Source organism: Tamandua tetradactyla, chromosome 25 (assembly GCF_023851605.1).
Source record: "Tamandua tetradactyla isolate mTamTet1 chromosome 25, mTamTet1.pri, whole genome shotgun sequence".
In the NCBI taxonomy this organism is placed as follows: Eukaryota; Metazoa; Chordata; class Mammalia; order Pilosa; family Myrmecophagidae; genus Tamandua; species Tamandua tetradactyla.
Window position 1 is genome coordinate 27,540,577 of NC_135351.1, and position 11,719 is coordinate 27,552,295.

Here is an 11,719-nt window from a genome sequence, read left to right on the forward strand (position 1 = left end):
TTTAAAAAAATAAAATATAAAAAAAGACTTACAAGAAGTTACAAGTAACACGATGGGCAGCCTAGATCGGAAAGCATCTTAACAATGTTACTGATACGGGGAAAGTGGAAAGAAAGATGAAAATAAAGTTCTATGAAATGAAAGGGGAACAGAGGCAATATTATGAGAGGAGTCTAAAAGCTCTAGTAAAATCAAGACAGCCGTGTGCAGAGGCAAGGGGAAGACAGCTCAGAGCGCCCCATTCCACCCCACACTTTGATGCCCAGTCACCCTTTCATTCTCCCTGCTCCTTTCTTTTTCCTTCTCCCTCTTTATTCCTCTTTCCTAACCTCCTACACCCAAAGTGGTGGCCAAATAAGACTAGGTGCTTCTTTCAGTTTGGTGGCAAAGGTCCATTCCATTTCTGCCTTTCTGTGCCTGGACGGTAGAGCAGCAGAGGGGAAAGAGGGCTAGCTGTCCTCTTGGTGCAAACTCAAAGCTGAGCCTCATGGAACATAAAAGCAATGGCATGAGTCACAAAATAGCTTCCAATGTCAAGGTGACACATAGATTTTGGTAATTGTGGCCGGCAATCAGCAAGTGACTACCATCCCATCTGAACTATTTACTATCTTAAGAGCAACCGGATTGTATCAGGACTTGGCTGAGGTTGCCCTGGGAGAAGAGAAGGAATGTCTTTGACATCCAGCAGCCATGGGGGGTCCCCATCACATGTGAAAACTTAGCCACATGGGCTAGGACTCACTGTTACTCATTCTACATCATCCCATCAAGCCACAAAGGTCTTTCTGTAGTAAAATGTCCTGGGAATAATCAGGATTAAGATGCTCTGAGCAATTAGGAAAAATGAATCATGTATACCAATACAGTGGCTTTTATTATACAACCTATCACTGAAAACTCAAACGGTATGAAATCCCCTCAGCTCTGAGGGAAATGCCCCCAGTGTTGGTGAGTAAGTAATTTTACTCGCTCCCTTCATACTGAAACATATTTAAATAAAATTTTTAGAATTACTACTGTCCTAGACTTCCCCTTCAAACAACTCTAAACCGACCTCTGTGTATCCATGTTCAAAGCCCACTTCAAAAATAATTTTGTTGATGATATTGTGAATTGCTGAGTGTATGTGTTGGGAATGTTTGTGTTTCTTTCTTGTAATTTTTTTTAATTAATAAAAAATTAAAATAATAATAATAATAATTTTGTGATGTCCTCCCTTCGTATGCTATCCTACTCCAAAGAATACCTGCCATCACTAGTACTTGCAAAAACAAAAGATTGAAACAATAATTCCTCCTTTCGGAAAGACACTATGATTGAAAGGAAATCACCACCTTATAGAAAATAGAATCTATTTTTTTTTATTTTTTATGAAAGGCCTGGATTTGTGAAATCTGTCCTCACATTCTAATCATAGACAGGGTCCTCTAACTTATAAGCTTGTTGAATTTCAAAATTTCCAGGGTAAATCACTTGTGGACAAGAGAATGGTATTTCCCCACAGTCACAATTACACAAACAATAGTTAAGTAATCATGGCTGCCCACAAGAGCATCTTCAACCTATTTCAGCTAAAACATGGCAGCATCAATAATACTGTAGAACCAACAGCTAAAGAAATCTTTCTATGGGAAAATGCATTCAGAGCTCTCTTTTGGGATACTGGAAACCCCAAAATCTCCCTTTTTCACAATGAAAGTAGGGGTCCCCTTCCTCAAAGCAGACTTCAGAATGGGGGCTACAGGGTGGACTTTGAGGAGCAGGGGGCCTGTGTTGAAGATCAAGACTGAGAAAACAAAATAAGCACAGTGAATCACTGCTTGTCTAGAAAAGGTTGGGGAGGATGAGCTTGGGAGAAAGGACGCCAAGTAGCAAGTGCAAGAGTGGGCTTGAGTGGGGGAGGGGAAGCAATGAATGGCATGGACAAGCAGTTTCTCACTACCTTTCCCCATCTCCTTCTCATTCCAAAATTCCCTCTTCCTTTCTTTTCATCCCCTTTGGAAGGCCTAATGGGGAAAGGAATGTGAAAGCTACTGTGCTGGTTTGAAACTGTATATACCCCAGAAAAGCCATGTTCTTTTAACCTAATCTTGTGGGGACAGACCTATTGTTGGGTAGGAACTCCTGATTAGGTCATTTCCATGGATATGGGACCCACCAATTCATGGTGAGTCTTAATCCTTTTACTGGAGTCATCTACAAAGAGAATAAAAGGCAGAAAATGTAGAGTGAGGCTCAGAGCTGATACAGAGGGATGAAACCAAGTGAAGGACACAGAGGGAGAGAGATGCTTGGAGACAGAAAATGCCCTGGGAAATGCTAAGAGATGAAATCCAGAGTTTGCCCCTGAGAAACTAAGAGAGGACCCACAGATGCTGAAGAGAAAATGCCCCAGCAGAAGTCCGAAGGACCCACAGGGGCTGAGAGAGCCATTTTGAAAACCAACCCAGGAAAGAAGAGCCAGAAGATGTCACCATGTGCCCTCCCAATGGGACAAAGAAACCCCTGATGTAATCAGCCTTACTTCAGTGAAGGTATCCTCTTGTCGATGCCTTAATTTGGTCATTTTCATGGCCTTAGAACTGTATATTTGTAACCTAATAAATCCCCTTTGTAAAAGCCAATGCATTGCTGGTATTTTGCATTCCAGTATCATTAGCAAACCAAAATAGCTTCCTTAGGGGTCTTTGCAGAGATAGGGAAGAGGCAAAGAGGAATCATCAATGATAACCAGGGTGGAAGAGATGCAGTCTTCACTTTGCAAAATAGGGTTGAGTTTTTCATATGTAAGATATGCATTCATAAATCAGAACCTTATCTGTGTGACTCCTGCAGAGGCCCAGAATAAAGAGGAAACAATGCCTATTGCCCCCAAAGTGGGAGAACAATTAGCAAATTAAATTAATTAGTCCTCGTGAATGCTTTCCATTTCTTAATCTTTTAAGAAAAAAATATTTCAATAAATCTGTTGCACACCTGTTGCACTCTGCCAGGCTCAATGTCTTCATTAAAGACATTATAATCCAGAAGAAAGATGCTATGCTTACAGTTTCAAAGAATTCAAACATTTCAATTTCTATCGCAGAAATCCAGGTTCAATCACCAGTGAAATGTACAGTAGCCTACCTCACATATTTGCGTATCCTTCAAAAAGAATTATATCTAGAACTAATGCACTAATCTGTCCTTTGTTACTACTTGCTATATATAGATATCGACAGGTAGTCATTCTTAAGCTGTAATATAAACACAACCTGAAAAATATATACCTTTGTCTACTTTAAGTTCATCACTTTCATGAACAATTTCCCACACACTGAAATTCAAAATATAAACTGAAATATTAATTACTTTTAAAAATGTCTGAGAATAGCACCTCTTTGAACAAATAATTTTAATAATGAATTTAACCTCACTTTCTTCAAATACTCCACAATTAGAATTTGTCTTATGTGTGTTTCTTTTCTAGAGAGACCTATTTGGTCCTATTAGGCATAAGCATGATGTTGAGAGAAAATGGGGAAGGTTGAGGAGAGCCTCTTTGGAGATCTGGACTTTAAAAGAGAAAATCTACTTTTTCCATCAGACATTTCTCCCCTGGCTGCACATGCCCACAGGAAGCCCTGGTTTATGTGGGGTCTAAAGTGGAAGAGAGGAAGCCTGGACTGGTAGATAAAATCCCAGTCCGGGTCTAACTACAATTTTTCTAATTTTTCACGGGGACGTTTAAGGCTGCTGTCTTAACTTAGTTTTTAGTCTGTGCACTTCTTCCACAAACTAAGGAATGATGTCCTATAGGATACCCAAAAATGCCATTAGGGCTTCAGCAACTAGGTGGAATGTGGTGGTCTGAATATTGATTTCACATGGCTTATTTCCAGTGTCCAACAGTCAAGTAAACTTGAATGCTAGCTAAAATGAGGTTGTTTTCCTGCACATCAAAGAAAGTTGTTCGAGTGACTCAGAAACAGCCAGGGTGATTCTGGCTATCAAACATGGGGCTGTCAGAAGCAGGTTAGGACGGGGGATGCAGATTTGATACAGATTTATATAACAGTGCTCAGTATCTCTTCCCACTTGACAGGGAAAACCCTTATGGATTTCAACCAGAGAATACCCAGCTAATAAATGGGAAAATAAGAACATGTTGCTTCTAATCCTACATGTCTCAGGCTCATCGTTTCAAAAACTTATCTAAGGAAAGGGTCACCTTTACCCTAACATATAATGCCTCATTTATATAAATTAGAAAACTGCTCACTTATAATTAGAATGCCCCCAAATCTCCAAGACACATAGGAAAAAGCACAAGAATGGCACTGTTCTTTATTTGAATCTGAAAAATATTATTCACGTTACCTCTGAATTAACAAGGTCCATTGGTCTTTTCTTGGTTTCTCCTATGTCCAAGTAACTGAGGGGGGGGGGGGGGGAGAAGGGAGAAAAAAAGAACAATAAAGTTGCTTTCATAGCTTTTGAGTCAGTTATGTAAATTTATTTCTAAATTTTTTTTAAAAGTAAGGCAAGCCATAGGAAATACTTAGGCCTAAAGCAAAAATTAATAGCTACTAATTAGAAACAATTCTAATAGCATGAATTGCTGTCAAGAAAAGCTAAGCCATGTTTACACTAAATTTCAAGGGAATTGAAATATTAGAAATCCATACATTCATTAGGAAACTTTTTTTAACCCATAATGGTTGGATACTATATATATTGTATTTCTGATTCTTATATGAATTTGATATAGACTTAAGTAGTTTGCCACTCAAGCTGCTTAATAGCCCCATTAATAGCTGACTTTAGAGCAAATAAAGCAAAGAAAACACTGATAATGTACATTAGAGTAACAGCTGGGAAATCTTTTTCCTAGGAGAACGCTTTAATGATACAGAAATGCTCAGCCATGTAGAGTGGTTTAGATATTAGTTCAGCTAAGAAACAGATGAGCAGACTAGTTAACCTCTAAAGACCCCTACTAATTCCATTACTATTTGCTACAGATATTAACCAGTGAGCATTCTTCAGGTAACATAAGCACAACCTGAAAACTTTATACTTTATACCTTTGCCAACTTTAAACTATAAATCTATCACTGGGTTCTGCTTCTAGTTTTTACAATCCCTTTCACTATGCTGCATAATGATGAACACTCTAATTTAACAAATAAATATAAACATAGCTCCTAATTTCTAATCATGTATGTGTATATGAATATATACCTAAACTACTATAATTTCTGAGTTGCAAAAAAATTTTTATATTGGAATTAATTTTGGCTTTTGGCTATTGAAATGTGGTTTCTTGTTGTTGTTTGCTTTTTTGGATAGGATGCTTTAGTTAAATCAATACCTCTGGAAATGATCACTCATTTTTCCCATGCAAACTATTTACAGAAGACAGTACAAATACTTCCTCTCATCTTTACAATAAAATGGCTGTCTGTGAATCTGCAGGGATGATTTCTGTTTTAATTCCAACATGTTCTAATTGTGTGGGTATAAGAATACTAGAAATAAGACTAGAGAAAGTTATGGGGCAACAGGTTAGCTCTTTCAATATAACCAGAGTGGTCAGCAAAACCAGGAGTGACTGGTCAGGCCTTGCTGATCACATAGTTTTGGGGACGCATGGCTAAGGGCAAAATTCTTAAAGCACTGGGTGTCCTAAAACATGTATTTGGTTGAAGGGCAATTGAAAGAGATCGTACTGCTTTGACAGAAGCCCCAAAAAAGTAAATGTGAAGGGTTAGTAAAGTTCTGCCTAAAAGTAATCAATATGCAAGTGTTTGTAAATCAAGAGGAGCACACGGAAAATGTGAAGGCACAGTTATTGGCAGTGGTAATGCTCATTAAGATGGTTAGACAATGAAACACAGTTCAAGAACAATCTGAAAATCTTCACCTATTGGTGAGGTCCTACCTGACAATCAAACAGCGAACAATAAATACTGGTGCTGAAGAGATAGAATGTGTGGTCTACCAACCAGGAAGTACAGGCATCAACTCAGAACTTGTCAGAAACGCCGAAAATCAGGTCCCACCCTGGGTGTACAGAATTAAAATCTGCACTCTAACAAGATTCCCAAGTGATCTGTGTGCACACTCAAGTTTGAGGAGCGCTGACAAGTTAATTTTGACTTAAAGTTAAGTTCGACTTCCCTAAAGCTGGTGGAAAATGATTGATAATTAAATAAGATACACTGTGTTGTACATATTGTAATCAATACCCCCGCTGCTTAAGTCAGCAAATACTCATTTTTTAACGAAAAAAAATTGTCAGGTGTAGGAATGTGAGCTCATATCTACAAGATTAATGTACTCGAGTTAATTTCCAAAATGCATAAAGAAAGTTTGAGGAAACTTTCTAGAACTCTGCCACTACAAAATAAAGGCTTAATAGCGACGTGGAATTTAATCATGGTTTCAAAAATATTCGGAAAATCTGAGTGAAAGAAATGCAAGCAGAAAGTTGATAATTTTCATTTGAAATATATTTTTCTATTGTGGCCGTCTTCCCCAACATCACTTAGGGTCTAAATGAAAGTACACGGATTACCCTCAACACTACAGAGATATTGTTTCATTGTTACAGGAACTCGTGTGTACTAAGTTTCAAATATATGCAGCCATTAAGTCCCTTTGACTTCTATCATAGTAACTATAGATACCACTACTTTAAAACAGATGAAATAAATTATTCATCCATCAGCACAGAAAACTAACAACCATGGACAATGTTATAAGTAAGCTTTTGTTGTGAATTAAAAGCGAAAGTAACCATGCAAATTTCTTGTACACACGAAGTGTATTTCTCACATACACTTGAAAGGTGAGATTGAAGTGCACTTTCTATTTGGTTTGGAACTGTATCTGTTTTTATCTTTTCAGTTGATAATAAATAAACAACAGAGGTATGATGTACTAAAGTGATGTTACATTTTCAGTAGTGAATAGACTCTGAACCAGATTTCCATTGCTGTGAAAATGCTTTATGCGGAAATTATTTAATGAAAAATAAAGTATGTGATGAAAGGAACTGGACGTAGAGTTGCCTCGCACATTTATAATTCTGAGGTGTTTACAGAACATGTTCATTTCCATAGACTTTACTTTTCAAAACAATCCTTTGAGGTGGGAATAGCTATGCTCCTTTTCTGTATTAGGAAACTGATTAAGTCAAGTGACTTACCCAAGAATACAGAGCTATAAATAGCTCATCCTCAAGTCTTCTGATTTTAAGGTCTAAGTTTCTTTGAAGAACACAAATTTTGTTTGTTCTTTTCTAAGCGAGGCAAAGCACCCTTAAGGGGGAAGTTTCAGGAAAAAACAAACCCAAATATATCCTTCACCTTCCATAAAAAGAACGGCTGGTATAATAACAGGTAGAATACCTAGAACTCAATTTGTAGGAAGTAAAGAAAGAAGGATGGTATTAGACAACCTTAACGATATTTGGAAAAACAATTCTATATAGTTAAGAAAAGAATTCACAGGAAGTGCAATAAACTTTTCTGAGCGCTAGGCTAGGAGCAGAAGCGTGCAGGCTGCGGGGGGGAGGGGCCCCAAAGTGGGGCTTGGTCAGCTGCACTTGGAATGAAAGGTTGAAAGAATTTAAACGCAGGGGCCGGACAGGAGAAGGAAATGCAGAGAAATTCTCTCCTGTCTCGCGCGATAATATCGTATACAATTCTTTAAAACAATCTTCTCATTTAAGAGTGATCTTTAAGAAATCTTTATTAAGCTAAAAGGATAGGTTACCAGAAAAAGAAAAAGGGAGGGGGGAGAAAAAAAGAGAGAAGGACGCAGATCACAAAATGCTAAAGTATTGGTCACCGACCTAGTTAAGAACACTTTTTTTTAAAAGATCCCTGCCGTTTGGACGCACTAATTTTAAGTCTGTTCCTACTGCTACCCAAGTGAAATCCCTTCTCCACTCACACTTTCAACCTCTGCCCCCAGCTGCAACGCGAACTCTGAGCCGCACGCAGAGTGGAAGGGGGCTGGAGGGGAGCTGTCACGCATGTCCTCATACCGCATACACCTGAAGAGCTGAGCGGGGGCACAGAGACTCACTTGAGTTTCTTGAAGGCTTCCTGGCCCCCGGCCACGTAGTTGGCCCCGCTCTGGAGCTGGTCCAGCTTGCGGATGCGGTGACCGTTCTGCGGGGTGTAGATGTTCCTGACCGCCCCAAAGGGCGCCTGAACGCCGCCGGTCACCTCCTTCAGGAAGACGTCAAAGCTGGACACCTTCTTCTCATGGATGACCACGCGGCGCCCCGCGAAGAAGGGGTCCCCGTTGCGGTACACCAGCACGCTCTTCACGAGCGGCTGGGACAGGTGGCTGGACCTGGCGCTGGTGCGGCTCATGCTCCCCGCGGGACACGCGGCGCGGGGTCGACTCCTGAGAGCAATGGGGAACAGACAGACCCAAAGGTAAAAGAGAGGTAGGTGACGGCCGTGCGCCCGGCGTCCGCCCGCCGAGACCCTCACGCGCTGCAGGCCTCGGGTGGACGGTCAAGGAGCCGCCCGTGCGCTGCACAGCCAATCAGCGCTCGCCGTGCGCACACCTGGCTCACAGGCTGCCCGCAGAATCCAGGTGCGCAACTTAGCGCCAAGAGCCGCGCGAGGGGCTGGGACCCGAGTTAGGGAGCCAGGGGAGAAAGCGGGGCGGGGCCGGTCAATACGAGGAAACCCAATGGCTGACAAAAGGCTTCGTCTTCTCTTCTCTCCTTGCTTCCTGACCCCTGAAGCCCTCAGTTTAGAGCACTCCAGGAGCCTGGCTCGAGTTGCTCAAATTTTCCTTTACCGATTTAAAAAACAGATGCCTGAGGTTCATTGAGAGACGCAGACGAGACTCAAGTGTCCGCGAGCCCTCGCCCCCTCCTGCGACGACCTCCGCCGGCCACTGGCGAGGTCGTGGGCACAGAGGCGGGGCGGGGCGCCGCCCGCAGCCGGGTCCCGAGAGGGAGGGGCAGGCGGTGGGGTCTCCCGGGTGGCCGCAGTGGGGTTGCTGGGAAGGCGCCCCGAGATGTACCTACCGACACCCGAGGGCGGGCGGGGCAGGGGGCGCTCGCCGGGCGGGGGCGCAGGGTGGCGGTGGGGGCGCCGCGCGGGGACTCCGCCGGCACCGCCGTGACCTCCGCGGCGGCCGCACCTCGCGCGCGCTGTTCCTCCCGCTGCCGTTACCCCCGCGGGCCGCGCGGGTCGCAGGGGAACCGAGTTGTTATGTCCCGCTGTTTCCATAGCGACTGCAGCCACGCGCGGGGGGCCGACTCCGCGAACTAGACCTGGCGCGCGCCAGGGCCCCTTGGGCACTGCTGGCTGCCACCGGCGGAGGCGCGGAAGAAGTGGGGGGTGAAAGGGAAGTCTGGGTAGCACTGTCATGCTCTCATTCAGTAAATAAGTGCCTACTGTGTGCCCGGGGATGCGTTAGGAGTTTGGGAATACTGAAGTGGAAAGGAGACCCTACCACATTTTGAGAGCCTACCATGCGCCTAGCTCTGTGCCTGGCAAAGGACTTTTTGCTGTTTCCAAGCATTCCACATCCATGCTGTTTGGCCTATGGGGCAGGATGGGGGAGAGGAGCTGTGAGAGTATTAGGAATCGCAGTAAAGAGGTGTTTGTCGGATTCAAACTGGGACGCACATTGTGGGACCAGAAAAATGCTCCAAAAAAAGATGACAATTTCCAGCTGATCTCTGCTGGTGTTCCATTTTTCCTCCTAAGAACTTCCTACTGTGTGTCCTGTGAAAACTTCATTCCTTGGTGTTCCGAATTCTCCATACATGAATAAAAATAATATTAACTACCATTAATTGAGCACTTACCAAGAACCAGACATTATATTAAGCATTTTACATGGATGATCTTCAACATAAAAAGCGAACATGGGGGACATTGCGCCTGTGCCGAAATAATTATATTAAAGTCACTTAATACATTTAGGCCTTCAAAGTTCACAGTTTTCAAAAGGTGGAAGAGAAGAGAACAATCCAGGGAGAAAAGAGAAGATGGAAATGTTGTGAGCTGGTAGTAGGAGATACACAGGTTGAGGAAATGGATGGGTAAAATATCTATGAAATTTTGCTACCCAGAAAGTGAATAAGACAAAATACCTGTTTTGAGAGATGGAGGTCACAACACCCCACCCCTGCCCCCAAATTCCTTCCCTCCTTTATAGGACTGGCTATGTAATTTGTGGGGTCCAATGCAAAATGGAAAAGCCTGACCTGGGTCCAAAATTAAGAATTTCGCAGTGGTAACCACAGAGCATTAAAGCGAGCAGTGGGGTCCTATATCCAGCCTAAGTTTCTCTTCTGAGACCAGACTCATTATTATCAACTGTCTCCTGGACAGTGGAGTGCTGGTAAATGCTTAACAACCAGGCTCCCCACCAGGAAAAAAAAAAAAGGTCTTGATTTAGAGAATTTGCAATTTTTGTAGCTGAAAACTCTACACAGGGCTGATTTCCAGATACCAACCTGACATCAACAAATGCAAGGGATGCCCATTAGTGTGCCATGATATGGTGTTATTGTCATTATGATACAGTACAAACAACTCAAGAGCACCGATGATAGTAAAATGTAGGAGGTGATGAGTTTTGAGCATTATCTTAGCTTTTAATGTACTTTAATTTATCCTTATACAACCTAATTTTTAATAATGGCCATGTTTAACAATCAGCTTGCAAAATTCCTGAAACACTAACAATTGGCTTTTACAAACAGTCCAAGGCACTGTTGCTCCCAGATAGCTTCCCTGGGCTATCTAAAAGGTTACTCCAACCCCAAATGTTCAAATGATCTCACTTTTTCCTCAAAATCTTCTCTTTTCCTATGTTCCATATCTCCACATAATGTACCTCCATTTGCCTACTCATTTGCTCAAAGCTAAACATGCACATTTGTCTTTCTCACAGAACACATGTAATTGTAACAGAAATAACAACAAAAACAAAAAACATACTCGTACTTTTGCAGTCTCTTTCCCTGTTCCTTGTGCTTTCTGATCAGAAGGATTCTTGCTTGCTAAATTGGTTCTGGAGCTCTTCTCTCTTGTGCAGAATCCCAACAATAGACAAAGGAAGGTTTAAGAAGCCAGAAAGGTTAGACAAACCCAGACCATCAAGAGCTGAGGCAGACTGAGAAGCCGCTTCAGATGGACTTTGCGGAGCATCTGATAACACAGTTAGAGCGGGAGGAGAGAGTTTTCTTTTTAAAGCTTCTTCCTAAGTGTTGAGAAACATTGAGAGTGCGAAAGGAAGCAAGAGAAGATTCTTAAAGGAGTTTATTGTGCCTTAAAAATAATACCACTAAGATATTTGGCGTTTGCTTAAGTCTGAGTAAAGCTCTGAATTGCTTCCAGTTATATTTTCCTGCCGAAATGATAATTTTTTTAACATAGTATTGTGCTGAAACCAGACTTCATAGCACCCTGGGTTTATAAAAGACAATCACCAAGTTCTATCAATTCTACCCCTCAAATATTTGTTGGATTGATTTACTTACTCCTAAAGCATTTTCTATTTCTCAACTTTGGAGCACAATTATCCTCTAAAAGTTTCCACTGTCTCCAGTGTTGCTTCCCTACTATTCATTCTCCACAAAACAACCTGAAAGATCTTTGAAAACCATCGATCTGCTTATGTCACTACTCAGCTTAAAATTCTTCAGATGTTTCCTATTAAAAAAAAAAATGGAATACAAGATCAT

The 11,719-nt window shown here is 41.9% G+C and overlaps 1 protein-coding gene across 2 annotated transcripts in view; it reads right to left on the minus strand.

The window, feature by feature from the left end:
- DCDC2 (doublecortin domain containing 2) overlaps positions 1 to 9,090 on the minus strand; it is a 191,695-nt gene extending 182,605 nt beyond the window's left edge. For both annotated transcript variants that reach the window (XM_077143745.1, XM_077143744.1), the window contains exons 1-3: positions 9,044 to 9,090; positions 8,080 to 8,406; positions 4,363 to 4,417 (exon numbers count right to left, since the gene is read on the minus strand). In XM_077143745.1, coding sequence (XP_076999860.1) covers positions 4,363 to 4,417; positions 8,080 to 8,372 — 348 coding nt within the window. In that variant the 5' untranslated portion in view covers positions 8,373 to 8,406; positions 9,044 to 9,090. The remainder of the gene's footprint in view (positions 1 to 4,362; positions 4,418 to 8,079; positions 8,407 to 9,043) is intronic.
- Positions 9,091 to 11,719: the final 2,629 nt, after the last annotated feature.